Source organism: Zootoca vivipara, chromosome 8, assembly GCF_965207765.1.
Source record: "Zootoca vivipara chromosome 8, rZooViv2.hap1.1, whole genome shotgun sequence".
Lineage (NCBI taxonomy): Eukaryota > Metazoa > Chordata > Lepidosauria > Squamata > Lacertidae > Zootoca > Zootoca vivipara.
The window spans coordinates 31227049-31249111 of record NC_142591.1 but is presented as its reverse complement, the minus strand read 5'-3'; the positions used below and the strand labels follow the sequence as shown (position 1 = coordinate 31249111).

The window sequence follows — 22063 nt, the reverse complement described above, 5'->3', positions numbered from 1 at the left end:
GCCAGAGTTTCAGAGTTGCAACCCTTTCTAGAACTACAGGAGCTGTAGAGGAGCTAAACATGCATTACAAAGGAAGCCTATGGAGCTGTTGCTACTTTTGGAAACAATCCAAAAGTCACCTGAAATGAATAGAATGAAACCTATAGTGGTGACTTTAAATCAAGATTTATTTATCTTAAATGGGGAGTATAAATTAGTTATTTACTGCACAGAAAAGTACATTGTTAATTTGTGATGGGCAAGGGTGTAAAGGGGTAAATAAATATTACATAATTTTAATGTTGCTCATGCACACAGTGAATTATTCATGAATTGCTCTGAAGCACCACCTCTGTTTTTAGTTAGTTTTCAGAGTGGCATCAGAGAGTTATATATATATATATATATATATATATATATATATATATATATATATATATATATATACATACATACATACATATATATATATAGCCCTTGTGCCTGTTTTCCAGTATTCCTCATTTGAAAGGCTTGAAGTTTTTATGAACCACTGGTGGTAGACTGAATACTGAGCAAGATAGACCATGGGTTTCTGCAAATTATGACAAACCTTGGTTCTTATGCTTTGATTATCAACTGATCCGTGAATGCAGAACGTAAGTTATTAATGCTATATAACTCTTCTCCCACATACTGGTGTTTAGAATTACATTAGTATGTGAAAGAGGAAAGGGCAAAACAACAACAACTAACTGTAAGTTTTCCATTCTACATATCTGTTAGTATTGGCAAACTTTAGCAGTTTTGAAGATTAGGATGTGAATTGGCATTTTGAAATTAGAAGGGATTACAGGGTAATGCATTGCAGGGGGTTAGACTAGATGACCCTTGGAGTCCCTTCCAACTCTACAGTTCTATGATATCTCAGGCAAGCATCCTGCAGAACTGTACTTTGTGAACACATTTGCTCTCCTACAGTTGCATTATGCACATGGGCACCTGCAATATTAGCTAATGGGCAGAATATTGTTGTTATTAGGGGTGGCAACATCAAATTTCTCTTGAGTGGATCACTAGTCTAGAAAATCTAAACATAAACAAGCACACAAACAGCTGAATTAAACCTGCCCAATATATACCGTATTCATTTGTCAATTTGGCCTGATTGATAACAAATGGTAAAAAAAACACACCACCCACTATCAAATTACACAAATAATGACTGGTGTGATGTAGAAGCTTCTGAAAACAGACACAAAGTCAATGCTGCATATTGAGGTGTGTGAGAGAGTTTCTTAGCAGCATGGCTACAGTTAAAAACTCTACTTGCTCCCTTCATTTTCCAGTAAAAATGTCCCGGAAAACCCGGGCATATGGCAGCCCATATTGGAAGTGTTGGAATCTCATTTTGGGGGGAGATTTTGCAAAAACAACAACAAAATAAAACAAACCAACAACTCACCCCTGGTCTACATGATGATGCAAAACATTATAATGGGCATGTGCACACCTCTCCATTTCCATACAATTAGAACCTTGTGTTCCCTGCTGGCAACTGGGGAACTGTTTGTTGGAATGTCTAAAATACCATACGGTTATTCCTTTTACACTGTTGACATCAGAGAGTAACCCGTTAGGTTCCAAAGGTATTTAAGAACTAGGGGCAAGTGCACATCACAGAGATTTGCCTCTGGACAGGGTAAGATGGGAAATGGCTGGAGTCTCACTGGTTCTGAGCTTCGTAGTACACTCAGAACGTATATCCCTCCAGATGCCGCTAGGCTAGACTACAACTCCCATCATCCACGTACGTAGGGAATTATGGTTGGAGGTGATGGGAGTTGCAGTCCAACAACATCTGGAGTGCCACAGGTTTCCTGCCCCTGCTATATAAAAAAGATAAGGGGCAATGCAAAAGACCCAGGTTTGGATCTTCTGGGTTCCAGTAACACTGTACTAGTATTTAGTGGCAAATAGCTGTCAGCTCAAAGGTTGTGCCAGAAGCCTACATTCAAGAAAATCTTGGAGCAAGTTTGGCAGAACTAATAGTTCACACAGAGGTCCCATTTTCCCACACACCAGCCTGCTATGACAGCTCCCCTGCATTAACATTTTAATAAAAGAAATATATAGAAATAATGGAGCTAATCTTAAGTCAATAAAACCCACCAAAACCTTTTATGCTCATTGAGCAGAAAGCATGTGGCTGTTGAAGGCCATTAAAGAGAAAGGAAACTTGCCACAAGAACCGAAGCATTCAATTAACTCCGTGAGGTCCCAAACTGATTAGAATCACTATTGTGCTCTGGGGTAAAGGGTTTATGAAATATTAAAAGTGGTGTCTTGAAAAACAATTTCCTCCACATCTAATGAATGGGCTGAAGCAAACCCTTTCCAGAATTCTCCACTTCCAGGGATTGGGAGGGGGCCACGGAATAGGGTAGTTTTGCTTAAGGGGTCATTTGTGGCATCTACAAAGTTTGCTTTATGTCAAATATGGGAAGTTCACACACACACACACACCTATTGGACATCTCCCTTTCCCCACAGTAATTACCATGTGGGCTTGAGCATCCAGATTCCAATATATCTGTTGCTCCAGTTCAGTGCAAGGGCTCTGATAACTCTTCAGCAGCTGAATGGCTCAGCTGGTTTTAAAGTGGGGCTAATAATGCCAAGGTTGCAGGTTCAATCCCCATAAGGGACAGCTGCATATTCCTGCATTGCAGGGGGTTTGGCTAGATCAGGCATAGGCAAACTCAGCCCTCCAGATGTTTTGGGACTACAACTCCCATCATCCCTGACCACTGGTTCTGTTAGCTAGGGATGATGGGAGTTGTAGTCCCAAAACATCTGGAGGGTCGAGTTTGCCTATGCTTGGGCTAGTAGATGATCCTTAGGGTTCCTTCCAACTCTATGATTCTATTTCACCACAGCCAACACCATTGCATCATGCTGCAAACCACTGATCCTGGAACAATTTCATACAGATTAGAACAGTTGTTGGGAACCTTTGACTGCCCAGATGTTGCTGAACCACAGCTCCCTTCATCCCTGGCCATCGGCCATGCTTGCTAGGGCTGATGCGGTGCAGCAACATCTGGAAAGCTAAAAGTTCCCCATGCCTGTGTTAGAAGAACCAAAGAAGGCCTCAGATTCAATAAACCCATCTTGTGTATGGCTTTTGCTCCACATCACCCACCTAACCCCACCTTAGCAAGGTACTTGTAAAGAGGGACATCATTATTACATGAAGAGAATGAAGATTATCACTATCATTATTACGATAAAATGCATTGTTAAAATTCTTATAACTCAAGCTGAAAGGAAATATTTGAAATAAAAAAGGTATTCTGAGTTTTAAATTTAACAAGCATTATGTTAAAGCCCGCAAAATGCATTTAAGTGCCTTGAAAACTGGATAGGCTTTTATGAAAGAAAACGAAAGGCACTAATTAAATTGTCTACGTGTGGTTGTCTCAGCTATTGACTTATTTTGACCTCATGATTGTATAGTAACACAATGCAAACAAGCTAAGCTTCTCGCACAGTACTGAACAATAAGTATTGACGAAAATGACTGCAGTTGCCACACCACATTCTATTTGCTATTTTGTAAGAATGTTCGCAATCAAATTTTCTTTTTGCAAAAGATAATGACTGTATCACAGATGGAAGTAAAGCCTTATCCAACCTCCCAACCCTCAAATTATCAAAAGCTGTTACAAGTTTCTTCAAGCTGTAAGATGTTGCTAGAAGTAGAGTGAAGCATTTATAGGAGTACTGGAATTGTTCGGCATTCAGATCTGCCTTCTGTTGAACGAAAGCTTTTGATACTGCAGGAGGGCTGGAATCCTAGGACTTGAACCTCAAATTTAGGAGACCAGAGGCTAGATTCCTCCCCCACATAGTTTGCTTGTAAATATGTGTAGTACAAACTATATTTCTTAAAGACACTAGTCTCTGCTGTGCCTTGATTTCCCAATGGGACCACAACCCTTGGCGAACATCTGGAATCCTCTGAAATCTTGTTGCTGCTTGGCAGAGATTGGGGGTGGTGCACAACCTCTGTAACAATATGTTACTGGTGCAGCATGGGAGCTGCTAGCCCATGTCACTCACCTGAAATTAGCACTATCGCTTCCCAGATAGAAGCCCGAAAACAAGTTAGAAGGAGCAGTTACAAGAAAGAGTTGGAAACTAGGAAGTCCCTGGTTCCAATCTCGTTTTGGGTTTAACCTTAATAGCTGATCTTAGGGCAAGTTATCTCTGAGCCTTGGCCATCCCACCTGAAAAAAGGGAAAGTGTATCTTGTCTACCTTAGTTGGGGTAAGGTTTACTGTCAACATATGTGAAGTCCTTTGAGTATGCAGGAAAAAGCAATTATTGCTGAAAGGCAACTGTGGTCTAAATGATTCCACCACCATAAAGGTAAAGGTAAAGGGACCCCTGACCATTAGGTCCAGTCGTGACCGACTCTGGGGTTGCACACTCATCTCGCATTATTGGCCGAGGGAGCCGGCATATAGCTTCCAGGTCATGTGGCCAGCATGACAAAGCCACTTCTGGCAAACCAGAGCAGCACATGGAAACGCCGTTTACCTTCCCGCTATAGTGGTTCCTATTTATCTACTTGCATTTTGACATGCTTTCAAACTGCTAGGTTGGCAGGAGCTGGGACCAAGCAACGGGAGCTCGCCCCGTCACAGGGATTGAAACCGCCGACCTTCTGATCAGCAAGCCCTAGACTTAGTGGTTTAACCACAGCGCCACCTGGGTCCCATGGGTCCACCACCATACAGAGCTCTTAAATATGAATTAGGTCCATGGCCTATGTCAGCATATCACAAGATGTGAATACAAGGTCAGGTCAATAGCTGTGAATACCAATACTAACTAACTTTCTTCAACAGACATACTTGTTAAGGGGAATAAATATAGCCCAGGCTAAGAACCACAAATGGGCCCCTAAAGGCCAAACAATTCAGACATACAACTGAATGCAAAATTATGTAGAATTTTAGTTTTAACTTTATAAACGTGGAATGTTCGATGATAATATACAATTGCATGTCTGATGGATGATTTAAGACTACAAAGAAAACATGCTTATCTGCCTCACAGCATACAATTTAAATTGAACTTGACAGACATGGTTTTGCCAAACAAGCCTTTTCAAAGCAGCTGAGAAGATATTTGATATGAACAACAGGCAGCAGCCCACTAAGGGGGTCTTTGAATGTTGAAATAAACATTCAAAGTGGGGGAATTGATCAAAGACATGCTAATACCGGAACAAAGTTGACACATCACTTTCCAGTCAGACCCTGCTATGCAAGAACAGCTAAAATAAAAATTTGATTCTGTTTTGTTTTAAAAATGATCAAATCCTAACCTTATTTTATTTGTAATATTTATGCTGAACACCTGTGGTCTGAAGAACAGAAATATATGAAAGCCTGCAACATTTCCACAAATATATTTCCTGCATATCCAGCAACAGTGAAAATCAATTCACCAAGGCACCTACCTTGAAGAAATATGTAGATTGGAACTCATGGCTAGATGCTGCTGATGAAAATGTGTTAGGCACCTCTGGGTAACTGTTGGTGGAAGGTCCTTTGAGTACAAGTTTACCCCAACCTACAGATAATGCCATGGACTTTTAGCTAGGGTGCCACAAACTTCTCTACAATGCTTTTATGCTGAAAGGAAGTAAAAGACTGGTCTCAAGGATGCAATAACATGTAATGTGGGATAGTGAAGATGACTGCAGTGTGTGTGTGTGTATGTGTGTGTGTGTGTTTCAGTGAAGCTACATTGGTGCAACCCACAATCTGCCTCTGTTCATTCTCTTAGTCCATTCACTCCATTCTGTGTTGTGGCTTTGGGTAGAGCAATCTTAGTCACAGCCTGTTTTAGCTCCACCCCCTAGTGATACTCTTACTAGAAGACTCCTGTCTGACAACCAAGAGGAGGTACTTCCCAGAATTGAAAGAATGCCCCATTCTAGAACTACTAGATAGATCACTCTGTTACTAGCCAGCCAGGCAGGGATAAGTTGGAAAGCTGAACAGGCCCTCCCCATAGCATCTCAACACTACCTGTACCCAAGAGAAGGTGCGACTGCAGATGGAAACAACTGCCTTTGCCAGCAAACTTCTTAGGAGAGAAAGGGAGCCTCTGCCCTTTGACTGCTGTTGCTTGCTGATCTGCATTATGCTTACACAAAGGAGAAGCCTTTTTCTGTAGCGACTGCCTGACTTTGAAATACCCTCCCTGGGGAGGTTCAATTGGCATTATCATCTTTTTGATGCCTGCTGACGCCATTTTTGTTTGCTCATGAAGTTTAAAAGGGTTACATTTGTTTTTGATGCATTTTTTAAAAGCTGTTGTCTTTTAGTTGTATGCTGGTGTGTTTTTTAATGTTTATGTTTCACTTTTATTTTATTTGGTTATTGTGGTCAATTTCCTTGGAATCTGTTTGGATGAAGGGTGGCTTGGAATGTAATTAATTAATAAAACCATTTTTTTTCTACCATAGCTCTGGAAGGGGAAAAGTGCAACACTATAAACAAGCGTGGCCGCTTCTGTCGTTGGCTCAGGAACCACATAAAGGAATTGGAAACCATCCCTCCAACTTTTTAATTTCAAGATTAACATGGCACTGAAACATAGTACTCTATGGACACTGTTGGGACAATCATATTGGCAAACTTGTTGGGTTTTACATTGACTGGTAATGAAACAAACGTCTATGCCACTGTCCCTTTCCCAACCTATAATGCTCAAATTTTTCTGCCAGAGGGTTTTGGAGAAAAAAAAGCTTATGGGAAACGAGGAGATAAGACTTACTTCATTTCCCCCTCTGCTGTGCCTTTCAGCAGTCATTTAGAGAGTTAACTTTGCTGAATCCAAGCAAATTGGATTTGTGCAGATAGCAGCCCTATCCCTTTCCTGGACACGGTCAATCTAATTAAAACAACAGTTCTTCTAAGAGAGCTTTTATATCTTCCTCTGGTTCTACATGTTCACTTCCTCATTTGAAGAAAGAAAGAAAAATGAAAGATGGAAAAACCCAGGGTCACTTTGCTTTGCTCACCAGATATGGTTACGAACAACCTTCCTGAAATAATATTACCTAAATGATTATTGTAGAGAAAAAGATTAACATTTCTAATGTTCAACCTTACCTTTCTGGTTCACTAGATCCCATTTATTTTAATAGAACCCACTTAAACTAATAATAATGGCTGTGGCATAATAGATTAAATAATGGTAGAGTTGACCTCTGCCTTCTTACGTGTTGAATTACTTCATTTGCTGTATATTATAGGCTGAAAGAGAAACTTGGCAGTAGTTCTATAAGGTAAGGACTTGTCTTGAGGGCAAACCATGTTGCATGCAACTGTCTGAACAGTCTTTATTTTTATTTTTAAAAGCAATTTTAGGATGCTACATTTTTCAGCAGAGAAGGATATGATACTTAAAAACTCTTCCTATCCTCTGCCAAAGCTATCCCTCTTTATGGAATTTGCAGGTGTCTATTTATAAAAGGAAATTACATACTGGGACCTTGCAGGGAGGAAGCAACGGAAAGGGGCAGTGCTGAGCAGGAAAGAGTTAAGCATCACTCGTTTTTCCACTCAAAATGACAGGAATATTTTTCAGTAAAATAAAATGCTGTGGATTCACTACTCTCATTTGCATGTAACATGCCTTTTAACGAAGGCCAGGGCAGCCCTGTACACAGAGCCTTCCAACTCTTAAAACTAAGGCATGTCTGATATGACCAACTTTCCTTAATTTAGCCTCCGTTAGTTTTAATATTTGGTTAACAGTAACAGAACATTTTTGGTTACTGTTGGTTAAGCGAACCAGTTAATGAACAGATACATATCGGTGTTTGATCCCTTGGTGACAGAGAAAGGTAGGCAGGGGGAGGGATCTGTCGATTCACTGGCAGAAACATACAGAAAGCATCACAATAGAATTGTGTAAAGGTGATGGGTTCTTTTGCAGCAATATGCCTCATATTCTGCAATGTTACGTTCAGAAGAAATGAATGACTTTTAAAAAGAAATACATTTTTTGTTCTCATGAAGTTACTTGCTACATTATGTACAAAAATGATTTGAAATAATTTAAATGCTAAGTTTGCCTATATTTAGGGTTTGGGGAAAAGTTTTTTACCGGAGGTATGGAACTATAGATTTAAAATTTATAAATTACAAAGGCTTCAAGAAAGTACTTCTTTAAAATTAGAAATTCATATTCCAGTTGTAAAATCATTTTTATTGGTACAAATATACATTATGAATAAACTCCCTTCAGCGTGTATTATAAGCAGATGCCTGTGAAATATGCAAAGAAAAAAAAGAATTGCTTTTACAGACAAGAATATACTTTTCTTTCAAAAGTACATGTTAGAAGCTAGAGAGAATGCAGACTGACCCCCAAGGTGCCCTCTAGAAAATACCAATAGTAATAAAAGGTCCATTGCCCTCATTCCAATCAACAACAAACATTTACTTATGGATATGGAAGCATATCAAGTTATTAGTAATTCTGGGTTGTTGTTGTTTTGTGCTTTAGAACAGTACACAAAATGTAGGATATTGTGTTCTTATATACAGTACAACAAACGAGAAAAAAGGTCTCCCAAAGGAGAATGTAAAAATCATATCCAAGCATCTAATATATATTATTTATACAAATTATTTTATTAGTGTGCTCTGTTGATATAATTACAATGTGCAATTGCATTCAGCAGGAATATATTTATAAAGTAAGTTGCGTGCAAGTTTGACACATTTACAGTACAACATCTCTCATGCTGCACAGTGTGGGTTAGTGTAAGAAATCGTCCAGTTCCTTTGCTTGGGGTTTCCTCCCGCAAAGCCCCGCAAAGCAAGGCATTATTTTTATAGCTGCTTCAGAGAAATTCAAGTAGAAGACATGAAAAAGTTGCTGGCTTTTGCAAAGGCGAAAGGGAAGGTCTGGAATTGTACAGATCAGGGGAAAAACCAAAGGATCAGAGTCATGAAGTTCAGTTACCAGTGGAATCACTGACACCCCCCCCCCATTTCCAAATGCCCCTCTATAAAAGGAGGGTAACTGATCAAAAAGAGGGATAAGCGGCACCCTTATTGTTACAAAAGAGCACTGCCAAACGCACGAACAACCAACTAAACAAAAATAAAATCTTTATCAGCTTCTTCACCAGAGTCACTGGACTTGCTTCCCTGCTGGCCATCTTTACTTAAAGACCTCTGTTTCTGCTCCTGGTGTCCTGGGCTTCTCTTTGGACCTGTATCAGAAGACAGAATGTTGAGTTGGGAAGTTGCGGAGTGGACGTCTTCATCTGCTATGACCCCAGAGCTATTCATTAGGACCCCAATATCTGCTCTGTTGCTCCAAATTGTTAATTGATTAGAGTTCTGTGTAACTCAAAAGCTCATATCCTACGTTCCAAATAGAAGCTGGTTAAAATAGCAAGTTATGGCCAACACCCAAAGGGTATCACAGATAGTGGCGGGATTTCCAGTTATCATATATGGCAGGGCACAATCAACACTGACGGGAACTGTCACATTTTCCTGAGCAGAAAGCTCACTCGGAGGACAGGCACTTTCAAAGCAGCACGAATCAAGTTAGGCCCTGCACATGGGGCCCTATCAAACCCAAAGAAACCTTGACAGTAGTGCTTTTTGATAGTTTTGGTTCTTTTATTCTTTTGATTACTTCTTGACCCAGAAAGGGATCCACGTGTTACCTTTCCATGACTGGAGAGCAGAAATTACCTCATTAGTGTGCAAGTGGAAACACAAACTTGAAACCAACAGAAGGTGGCAAAAATACAGCGATTAAACCAAACCAAACCATATGAGAACTTGTTTACATTGTAAATGTAGCATCAACTTTTATAATAAATGAACACAGCAAAACTTACATCTGTTTAAAAAGACAAGATGATGGTAGTTTTTAATCATATATAAAATCTACAACTAGCCTTACCAAGCAGCCAAGTTGGCATCAAGCTGTTGTTGCTGTACAGACAATTTATCTTCCATGAAGATAAATGGTTTGCTTTTGACTTCTACTGCAATCTTCTTATATTGCACACATTGTCAAACTCATTTCATCATAGGCCAAAAGTGGGTAAGTGTAACGCAGGAGTTTAGAGTAAATTGTTGCCTCCCCCCCCCCACAGCAGAATGCATGTTATGTGGAATGCATTATAAAAAACAATGTGCTTGAATATGCACAGGTCAACAATTATACCGATAATCCTTCCCTAAGATAATAACTGAAATTGCTCTCATTCTCTTTAAAGCTCTGATGAGTCACATATGCAATGGGGCATATTCTCAAAACAGAAGAAATTCCTCCATGTTTGGCAAGTGAGCACATCTGCTTGTTTCCCATTATTCAGAATTCACCAAAAATACAATTCCACTCTATTCATTATCATGTGAAAACATACTCACTGGAAAGTTAAATGTAAGACCAAGAATTCTGAGAGAAAAGAAGAGAATGGGTGAAAACTAAAAATCAGATTTAAAGGTTTGATTGCTGAGCTGCAATACATGGTAATTAGGTGATATAAGGCCCATTTATTTTAGCACTGAATAGGTAAAAGATCAAACTTTTTTTGCTGCAGTGCTTTTGTTTAGCACAGCATTTAAAAACCTGCAAGTATGAGAAGTACTTCCTAACATACAAAAATGAATAATGCAGTTGGAAAGGAAATATTTTCATGTCATATGCTATTCATTAAGACTGCTACCCTGTGAGGAACATGTAACTCTCTCTAAAATTGCTCCTGCACATTAGAGTTCATTTTCAGAAACTAACTTTCTCAGGAAGGAAGTCTTAGGAACTAAGGCACATAGTGGTGTCAAGAGTCAAATTAAAAACTGAAACATCACTAGGTCTGGATGGCATCCACAGAAGAGTTCTTAAGGAACTCAAATGTGAATTTGCTGATCTTCTAACAAAAACATCACAGGACAGGCCCTTAAGATCAGCTCTTGTAGCCGAGGACTGGAAGGTGGCCAGGAGAACAACAGTTTTAAGAAGGGAACTAAAGGGGAGCTGGTGGGAGGTTTAAAGGCAGAATTACCATACATACAGAAGAACAAGTCTTGCTGAAGCAGAACCAGCAAGGCTTCTGCAAGAGTAGGTCCTGTCTCACTAACCTATTAGAGATCTCTGAGAGTGTCAATGAGCACACAGAGGAGATCCAGTTGACACTGCGTACTTTGAAAATGCTTTCATAAAGTACCTCACCAAAGACTCCTGAGCAAGTTTATCAGTCATGGAATAAGAAGAAATATCCTCTTGTGGATCAGTAGGTGGTTAAGGAACAAGAAGCAGAGAGTGATAATAAATGGACTAATTCCCCAAGGTACAGTTCCTGGAACACAAATTCCAGTTAGCCCTTTTCTAGATTCACTACAAAGCTGTGGTTCTTGGGAGCTGTCCAAGCTGAGCTGGGCTGTCCTGATGGCTCTTAATTAAGGAACTAGATTGAATCAGGGTATCATTAAGGCAGGATTAAAAGCAGCATATCCTGAACACCAGCTGGCTGGGAATCACAAATGGGGAGGGTGCTGTTGTGCTCAGGCATTGATTAGTCACGGTGGGAATAGGATGCTGGTCTAGATGAGCCTTTTGGCTTGATCCAGCAGAGGTCATCTTTGGCACTGATCTATATGGAAGTGCCCGTGTTTTTATTGCAATACTATGTTTTCAGTCTGTATACCTTTGTATGTGAAAGTGCAGTTTATAAATATTTAAATAAATACAAATGAATAAAATGAATGAAAACACAGGTACTTCAGGTGTGAGAACTTTATTAGGATGTGTAGATAAGTCTCCAGTGGGTCGAATGATGCTAGGAAATTCTGCTCCTTGATGGATGGCACAATGGATTTCACAATTTCAAATTTGCCAGGAATTCTTTGCCAGGAGTTGCTTCAGGTAAAAAAAAAAGCCCACACAGCCCTGTTTTCTGGCCCCAGGGGGGATGGGGAAAGGAGAGACCCTGGAATGCTTCTGGCCCTGTGACATTTCTACGTCTAGCATGTGGCAAACCTCTAGCATGTTTACACATAAATATATCCTACTATGCTCAGTGGGGCTTACTTCTAGGCAATAGGATTCCAGCCTCAGATTTTGAGAATCAAACCACTTAATAAGGTTTCACACACACACACACACACACACACACACACACACACACACACACACACACGAAATTAAATATTAAAGCACTTAGTATGCTTTATACAGGGGAGAGTTGCCAGAATTGCTTTGCTGTTCCTTAAGCACAAACCTGAGAAAGGAAAGCACCAAACAGAAATGCCTATTAAATTGACTAAAGGTTTCAGAAGGGATGTATTGTAACTGACACTAATGAACTTCAAGCTCAACTTGTAAATACTGTATTTAATTTTCTAAGTACAGCTCTTCAAAGAGACAGGTGCTTAATCACTAGGCGTAATCAAACCGCTGAGCAGTTACACTGAGGACTGCTTACATTTGGAGTTTAGCATGGAGAATTGAGAGTGCTGTTGATTCTTGAGAATGTGACCAAATGTTAAGTCCAATGGGCTGGTTGGCATGTCATACTAAGCCAAACCATGGCTTAGGGCAGGTATCAGGGCTCCTGGTGAGGAGATTGTGGCCTCTTTGTTCTTCCCTTGTTGTTTCGCTGAGCTAAGCAGCAGCTTGACTTAGTACAGCGATGGAGAATTGGATCTAGCTGGCCAGCTAAACCAAAAAGCATAAGTTTGGACTACATGCTAAGCCAAGCCATGGCTTAGCTCAGTGTTGTGCAGAAGCGAAAGGACTGGGGAGAGCAAAGTGATGGCTATCTCCTCCCCAGGAGTCTACTCACTCATGTATTCACACTTAGTGTGACATGCAAACCAGTCCAATGCTTCTTACTGAACCAGCCTTCCCTGCAGAAGCAAGAGCCTCTCATAAGGCTATTTTTAAGGACATTCCTTTTCCAGAGATACACTACTGGGTCAGAAATGAATTGGATAAATATTATACTTGGAGATTTCTACAGCAGGCGACAACTGATGCCAAACTCTATAGGACAAAGACCTATGTACTACCACCTGAACCCATATGATTTTTCACTAGCCCTTTTAATGTGCAGACCCCACAAGGCACATGTTTCACTCACTGCAGTAAATGACTGAGGCAAATTATTTCAGATTTTGAAGCCTGATTAGCTTAATCAGCAGCATTCTTAGCCCCATTTGTTTATATTATACAATTTAGCAGCCTTAATAATGAAAATGTCATGTTTTACATATTTTGCATGCTTAGTAACAGAACAATACACAAGAGAGAGAGAGAGAGAGAGAAAATAAGATGGCATTATTTCATTGTTATTGCCAAGCAAATTGTGTCAATGATTTACTGATAAAAGAACCAATTAACTGAGTGTGCTGGTTTCACATAAATTTGTTTTGAACTGTTTTCAATGCTGCTTTTTAAAAATGCTGTGGTCTTTTAAAAAATCTGAGGGCCTTACGGTGAAGAATGGGGAATAAATAAAATGAAGTTATGGGGGAACGTAAGCCAGACATAATACAGAAGTATAGGTGGCACAAACGGAACTGTAACTTAAAAAAGAGGAGCAGGAGGATATAGCTTTTAACCAGTCCTAACATATATACTAATAGAGTTGGCTTAAGTCAAGGACCGAGTGGTAACAATAGCAATACACCTAAAATGTTCTAATCATACACTTCCATGGCAAATGCATCATACTTGCCAGGGAGCTGGGATTGACTGCAGCTTTCTATAGGGGCTGAACATGTGGTCAAAATTCATGGGAGGGGTGTTTTCAGTTACCCCACCCCTTGCTCTTGGAAGCCTTATAAGAAGCTTATAAGTAGCTGCTGCTGCAGGAGAGGGCCTATGAGCAACATCGTAGGTGATGTGTTTCTAGGACTAAGGCGAAACCTTGGAGCTCCCTTTTTATTTTTGCTATTGGATGCTGCATGTTGTTTCAGTAATCTTGTTACATTTATAGTATTGAAATGTGGGTTTTTATGTTGTTATATTTGCTGTTGTTTTGGTATGTTGTTTTGCAGTGTTTGTTTGAAATGCACTCCTGTTTTCTTTGTTGTAAGCTGCTTTGAGCATGGTTTTGTGTGTGTGTGTGTGTGTGTGTGTGTGTGTGTGAAAGCGGGATACAAATAAAAAGAATGAATGAATGAAAAATCCAGTTTTGCCTCTTTGTAATGTGTGAAATGTCTGTGAGCATCACCATACCTCTCTTACTTTAGCTTTCCTGTCAACAGATGGAGCACTGTAGAGTATGCTGGTTCAGGCTAATGGACCTATAAGTCCACCTTCCCTCTTTTCACAATGGCCAACCAGAAGCAGGACCTAAGTGCAATTTGTGTTGAGATTCCATTTCTGCCAGCCAATGAGGATACACGACAGGAGTTCTCTTGGTCAAAGCAGATGGGACACAGAAGGATTCTTCGTATCTAGTGTGCAGGTTTTTAGAAATGCAAATATTGTACCAGCTTAGGGAGTGGGAGTGATATTTATCAGGATAACAACAGATGAGGAGGGGCAATTTAACCTTGCCCTTGCATGCTGAGGTCCTGAGGAAAATCCTTCCGCACAAATTGGTATTTGCACTGGGAGGAAATCTGCATTTGATGCCCAGGGAAATATCAGCTTCAGAGGCAGCATTTTCTGCAGGGCTGCAGCAGGATTAAATTCTGTCTTCATGCCTCCTGCTGTCACAGTAACGACCAGCCCCGCTGGAGAACGCTAGCTGAATTGTTTTGAAAACCCTGCATGTTAAATGTAAAGATGCATTTAACATCAGCCTCCTGTCTAGCTTGGCCCTATGACCGAGAAGGAAATGATGGGGGCTGCAGAGAACGCAAAAGATAATGGGAGATATAATTAGTACCATGGGCTAGAATGGAAACAACCCCCGCAGAAGAAGGGCGAGGCGTGTGCATGCATGCAATTAGAACTCATAATACAGGTAAATTAACACATTATTATGACCAGACATTAAGGTCATATTCAGAATCAGGAAGTTTGCAAATTGACTTCCAATAGCTGAGGACATGAACAATTATACAAAGGGGGTGGGGGTGGAGACATATACAGTACTAGCATTCTCACCTTCGAGTGAAAGAGATCTGACTGCTGGTTGGGGGCTGCTCTGTCCATCTTTTTCTTTATCAGAAGGAACTCTCTTCAGAACCGGGGGAAGAAGAGCAGTTTTAGGGGAACCTGGACCAGATGGAGACTCTGGTATATCCTCTGTGCAAACACAGCATGCACACAGAAAAATTCAGTCACCAGCTGCACAGCATCTAGGAAATTCGTTCACATAAACCCTCTCACACACACCCAATCAACCCACCCAAATGTACTGATTTAGTTTTTGAAAGCATGATAAGAGGAGGAAGAGGAACAGCCTCAAAGCTAAGTTTCTCGTCTCCAAAGTCGGTAAGCTGGAAGAAATGAAAGTGCTGAAGGGCTACGCAGCAATAAAGCTACATAGAGGGCCCTAAGAAGTTGTTTAAATATGTTCCAACAAAGCCTCAAAAAAGTTTTTTAAAACCTGTATTTCAATATTCAGAAATGAGGGAGAACAATTTGCTTAATCAGACACAAGAAGAATGTAGTCATCTTTGAGGCCTTTAGGGCAGTACTATAATGCAAAGGCTACAAATTAGTACCTCAGTGTTTAGGGGAATATCTCATTCTCTCTCATAATTTACCATTGCAATCCCATTTCTAGCATTTAAAAGATTAGTCGGGATTAGCAGAGAAGAACAATTGAAAAACGCCGCCGAACAAAATAATAAGCATTATCTTATTTTCTGAATTTTCCCTTCGGTATTTAACTATTGATTTTTCCACACATAAGCCATTGTGCTCGTGCTAGTGTAGTGAAAAGGCGCTTCTCACCAGTCCGAGAGGCAGATCGTGGCTTCTGAGGAACTGTTGGCCGTCCTGCTAGGCTGGGCTTTACAGCTTGGAGTGGAGGCTTTGGGCTGGTAGATGTGCTGGAAGAACTTTGTGTCCTCGCCCCAACTTCTGTCTTTGGTTCAGCCTTTGTGATTTTCTCTGCGGAGGTTACAATAGAGTCAACTTTACTCATGGCAAACCAGTTCTCTGGAGAAGACTGGTGGAGCTTGGTAACTGAAACAAAAGGACCCAGCAAACATTGAGACCAAGAGTGCAGCGTATTAAAAGTTTCTAGCCTCTGTAGGTGAGGAGAAAAACACAGAGGGATGTGTGTGGACTGGTAGTTATTCAGGAAAAAGAAAAGCTTCTACTTTCCCCAAGTGTCCTCTTTTCTGACCAATGTGAATATAGAGTCACTGACAAGCAATGTAGAGTGAGATATCCAGTAGATTTTCCATCTCTGTGGAAGCTTTAGAAGAAGAATATGCCCAGATTCCTGGAATGGTTTGGGCCGATATATTACTATTCTGGCTTTAGAAACTAGCTCGATTCTCCTGGTCATTAGCACTTTAAGTAGGACTTAGGGTTCATGGTTGGCTCCTCAATGGGGCCCAGGCTGATAACTGTAACACATGAGGGAATGAGTGGGATAATCTGATGTAGTCAGTTTCCATAGAGGAACACCTGAGCATTAGACACAAGCCTGATGAAGTGGAGAGTGTGCGAGTGCAGAATACTCACTCCTTTACTGTCAGAAAATATCACCACTCCCCTCTTATTCTCTGAGGTCTGGCAGCAGCTGTGTGCTCCAACAGAAAGCTTTATGAGGCAGAGAGAAACTGGGCTGAGGCTTAGAAAGCCCCAAAATATTTCAATGGACCTTGGGCAGATCTACTCCCGTCATTTATAATGTTAAAAAAGTGTTATGAAAATGTGACTACCAGAGCAGCGAGCCACCGGCAATGGAAAACTGCCATAAAGCTTTCTAGAGTGTTATATTTAATAGCGTTCAGAAGATCAATGTAGATCCAGCCCTTATGTCAGTGCAAGTCTGTGAAAATGGCTGAGGAGCTGCCCTGAAGACTGGTGTCCAGACAGGCCGAGAGAGAAAGAGCCAAAATCCCTCAGTAAAGTCAAGGGATCTTGATTCACCCACCATTCAGCCTAGGACAGCTAATCACACAAACATGAGAGTTGTTTTGGGGTGGATGCATTTCACAGTTCTATAAAATACAATGGCCTGTGAATTAAAACCCTAGAATTCCTTAATCGTGTTAATTCACTTACTGAATTCTATGGAACATAAAGATGCTTAAGTCTGCCTGGATGATGCTTCCTTTCTTTATTCTCAAATATATAGCTTATATGTATATAACATGTAGGTTTTTTGTGTCAAATGGATAAAGCAGTTTTTCTATTTACTCATTTTATAACTGAACATAATCCTATCCTACTGAAGCTACTTGGCCAGTCAACTAATGCAGAACATTATATCCCACACTCATAACTTGGCCCAGCTACCTGCTATTTTACTTCTTACAGAACTGTTGAGCCCAGGAATTCTAAATTCAGAGTTAGGTAATTCAGGATGCAGGCCACTTTCCAAGACATTCTTCTAGCTTACATAGATGTTTTTGTACTTTGTACTTTGACTTGTACATGTGTGCATGCATTATGTGGCTAAAAGTGCATTATCTATGTGAACAAGATGTTCTTCCAGTTTTTAATTCCCATTTTTGGGAGAGTGTTTGAGAAATACTGGTATATGTTCAAACATTCTTGGAAGAAGAAGAAGAAGAGTTTGGATTTGATATCCCACTTTATCACTACCCGAAGGAGTCTCAAAGCGGCTAACATTCTCCTTTCCCCTCCTCTCCCACAACAGACACCCTGTGAGGTGGGTGGGGGTGGGAGACTTCAGAGAAGTGTGACTAGCCCAAGGTCACCCAGCAGCTGCATGTAAGGGGGGGAGACGGGAACCCGGTTCCCCAGATTACGAGTCTACCGCTCTTAACCACTACACCTCACTGTCTCTGTGAGAACTAAATGTTCTCTCTCCCAGAATTATTTAAATATATGGACCACCTTCTCACACCTTTCTTTCCAATATATATTCCGTTGCCTTCAAAACCATCTCCCCATATTCATCAGCTAAGCTCGTTTCAAAGAGAGGGCTTATGTGGTCAAAACCAAAAAGGATCTTAGCACATGCACATTGTATATACAGGGAGCAAAGCAAGTGTTTGTGCAGTTGGCCATGTGTCATTTAGACACCATTTTCTCCCTGGAAGCATGCAATAGAACTTCCCTGCCCCCTGAGAATTGCATAAATCTGCTCTGGACGAATCCTTAGAAGAGATTTTAAAGTCACACAGAGAGGTGACAAGCCACGTTAAGTTCCAATGCACAGCTTAAACTCATTGCATTAGCAAAGGAGGAATTTTTGGCCCTTCAGATGTTGCTGAACTACAACTCCCATCAATCCCAGCAAGCATAGCTATTTACCATGATGGCGACTGTGGTTCAACAACATCTAGAGTGTCAAAGGTGCCCCACATCTACACTAGCAGAACTGTTTCTGGGTGGTCCAACTTTCCATACCAAATCGACCACAAGAGTACTTCAACATGGAGCCCACTGCCCTGCTGTGTGGGGGGCGTTCAAAATTTGATACACTCCAACCTTTGTGCTGCCTTTCCAAAGCTGGGTAAGCGAGGTACTGGCTTAGGGAAGAAGGAGTGAGGGCTCTGGCAGGGTCCCAAAGCTCTCCCTTCTCTTCCCCAAAGCTGGGAAAGCACTAACTAGGCTTGGGAAGGAGGTGGGAGGACACAAGGACCATGTCAGACCCCTCATAGCTCCTTCCTAAAGCCCAGTGCCTCCCTTACCCAGCTTTAGGAAGGTGATGTGAGCTGGGGGTGGGCGGTGTGTCAAATGGGGCCACATGTTGGACCAACCTGTTTTAGTTGGATACAGCCCAATCTGTCAGGGATCATATACCTGTAGTCGGTATACCAGCCACAGCCAAAAACAAACAAGACCACCTCTTCTATTTCTGCTAAATGCTTCCCCCAATTTCCCCTCTTCTTGACACAGATATGAAATTCACTAGGGCCACACTTTGCCCAGTTGTCCTTCATACAGATGGGGTTTTATGCATTTAATAAAAAGATAAAATACACAGTTAGGGTGTTTCAGAAGTTAAGAGAAGATGGGAAGCCAAAGTAGCAGTGGCAGATGAAGTAGCTACATTTTACATTTTGGTTAAAGTCAGGCAGCCATTTTATATCCTTGAAGTTCCTTAAAGGAGTTACATACATTTTGAGAGGAACCATGGGAAAATGCCTTTTTTCATCCACAGACAAAACAACATTATTTCTGGCACTTATCAGTTTTATTCTACTTCTTAGCAGGTGTCTTCCACTCTAAAATTCCTTAAAAACTGAGATGTGTTTCTTCCGTCTCCATTTGCATTCACAAGGCAGATCTATAAAGGCTGGAGGGAAATCCACAGCACCCTCTTAGAACCAGTTTTTTCTGTGTTCCCATCACTGCTGCCTGGAAATTGATTTCCAGGCCTGGCATAGAGGATGCTACTAGTTAGTTATTCCCTGTTGGAAGCATTCTAGGTTAGCTTCCCCACAGTGTAGTGAATGAAAATGAAGCAAACAGCTAAGCAACTGACACCAGCTACACGTAAGACAGATTAGAATTCTGCCCTACAGAGGGAATCAAGGAATATAGCAAAGTAGGTCAGCTTTCACAAATATAAGCAACATGTCTCTACTCTGTAAAAATTGGACAGGATATGAATAATATAATTGCACTTTAATAAATAAATAAATCAAGATTTCAAAAGGGAGTTGTGGCAAGGAGGCCAGATGCAAAAGAGGGCAGTTGTGCAGAGGGAATTTGAGCAGGTGTAGTTTGCACAGCAAGGTGTGGATATGGGGGAAATGGAAACTAATTCCCATGGCATTGTGCAGATAAGGCTCGGTCTGCATGGCTGTAATCACTCTAATAATCAAGTACATTCACAAAAAGTATATTACCTCTAATCATTCATTTGTACTAACAGATCGGCAACAGCAAGCTTGTGAACACTAGTTAATGAAGTAGTATTTTACTAATAGCAACGCACCTGTAGCGCCTCCATCCAGCCGTTCTGAATTCACTGAGAGATCTGTTGAGTCTCTTGAATCATTCCCTAGTTTCTAGGGAAAGAAAAAGAAGTGTGATAAGGAATCCTTGAAAATTAACAGAATTCTCTGAACTTGGTTGATAGACCACCGTTTTCCAAGGCTCTGTAGTATTATTACTATCATCAACATCCCCATCATCATAATTCAATCATTATTCATATTCTTATTTCAATTTATATCCTGTTCTTTCTAGCAAAGCACTCCAGGGTAACAGACATGTAATTGAAACATCTCTGTCCATTTTATATTGGGCAGCCTTTGAAGTATGTTTGAAAACTCCAATTGGTACAAAACAGGACAACCAGATTGCTAACAAGGGCCAGCCAAAGAGAATATATTTTCGTGGTATAAAAATACCTACCGTGTTTCTCCGAAAATAAGACACACCCATAAAATAAGCCGTAGCAGGATTTCTAAGCATTTGCGCAATATAAGCCATACCCCTGTCTGTATGTTTCTGGGCTTCAAGTGGTGAGATGGGTGTCTTAGCCTTTGAAGCCCTGAATGGCTTGGAGCCCAGGAATCCTAAGGACCACTGGGGGGAAAAATCATTTGAATGGTGGAGCTCCCTTCCTAGACATGTGCACCTGGTGTCTACTCAACAATCTTTTTGGGTCCCTGGTAAATTCCACCCTGTTCACCTCTGCCTTTAGTGGCCTTTATTAAGGCCTGAGATCCTTGTAGCTGCCCTTTGCTGGTCTATCAGCTGCATTTCTTTCTCTCTTTTTACACCTAGCTGTATTATTTTCACTGCAGGCTCACATTTTTGTTTTTAACTTTATTCTGAAAGGTGTTAGGAATTAATTCAACAAGGCTGGATAAATATTTATTCCAATCCTGTTGCATACCTGCATTTCTTTTGCACTTTCTTCACTCTGCAAGGGGTGGGTGGGAATTCTGAACAGCCTTCCTTTTGGCCTCTATGTACTTACGGTTTCATTAAAAAAAAAATGAATCTATTAACAGAACATCATTTCCCCTTGATGATATCAAAGCAGCATTTGTGCGCAAACTTAATTGTAATCCCATTCAAGCAGTTTAAATGCCATTTAGGAACATAAGAAGCTACCTTTACGGAATCAAGATGTTCTAGCACATCCAGCTCAGTATTGCCTATGCTGAATTGCGGTGGCAATCCTGGGTTCTATATGGGGAGCATTATGAAGTCGTGTAAATTCCCCTTTCCTACTTTAGGTTTACTACCACCTGTGTGCCCAGTCTTGGTCAGTTTTTATATGGCATTGAAAGCTTTTCTTGACACTGTGCTACATCACATCTGAACAACATTTCAGCAGTCCTTGGTTTACAAGTATATCTCTGCATTACATGATGTGTAGTCTAAATTATTTGTTATTAAACACTCTAAGTTGACATTTACTGTAAGCAAAATCTAGGCTTTGGGAAGATGCCTAGCCTGTGACAACCCACACCTTGCTGAACTACAACTCCCAGCATCCTTCACCATTGGCCATGCTGGCTGAGGCTGATGGGAGTTGGGAGTCCAATAACATCTGGGCAGCCCCAGGTTCCCCACTGCTGCTCTGAAAGCATTCTTCTCCCTGTATTTTCTGAAAGTTGAACACATCTTCAACATGTGCACGTTTAGCTTTACATGCTTGGCAAAATAAAAACGGGCGGGCATCTGGGAAATTTGTTTCCCCCCCCCAATCAACCCATTAGGGACACCTGCCTCTGCTGTAAATCAACTTCCTGGCATCTTTTTTTAATCTTTGGAAATGAAATTTCTTGATAATAGAATTTCATCTTAGTAAACTAGGCCACAAATAAAATAGATTTACTATCATATACCCCTATCATATAGCTAAAACCATTTCTACACATAAATAAGGTAATGCACATAAACTACAAAGTAGGAACATACATCACACAGGAATAAAACATTAAATAACTTTTATCAACTGCATCAA

The 22063-nt window shown here is 40.7% G+C and overlaps 1 protein-coding gene across 3 annotated transcripts in view; it reads right to left on the bottom strand.

The window, feature by feature from the left end:
• Positions 1–8235: 8235 nt before the first annotated feature.
• CARMIL1 (capping protein regulator and myosin 1 linker 1) overlaps positions 8236–22063 on the bottom strand; it is a 132331-nt gene continuing 118503 nt past the window's right edge. Inside the window, exons 34-37 of one of the 3 annotated variants that reach the window (XM_035125236.3) lie at positions 20075–20147; positions 15937–16170; positions 15142–15282; positions 8236–9271 (exon numbers count right to left, since the gene is read on the bottom strand). In XM_035125236.3, coding sequence (XP_034981127.3) covers positions 9150–9271; positions 15142–15282; positions 15937–16170; positions 20075–20147 — 570 coding nt within the window. In that variant the 3' untranslated portion in view covers positions 8236–9149. The remainder of the gene's footprint in view (positions 9272–15141; positions 15283–15936; positions 16171–20074; positions 20148–22063) is intronic. The other 2 variants (XM_035125237.3, XM_088676238.1) reach the window with 2 other exon arrangements.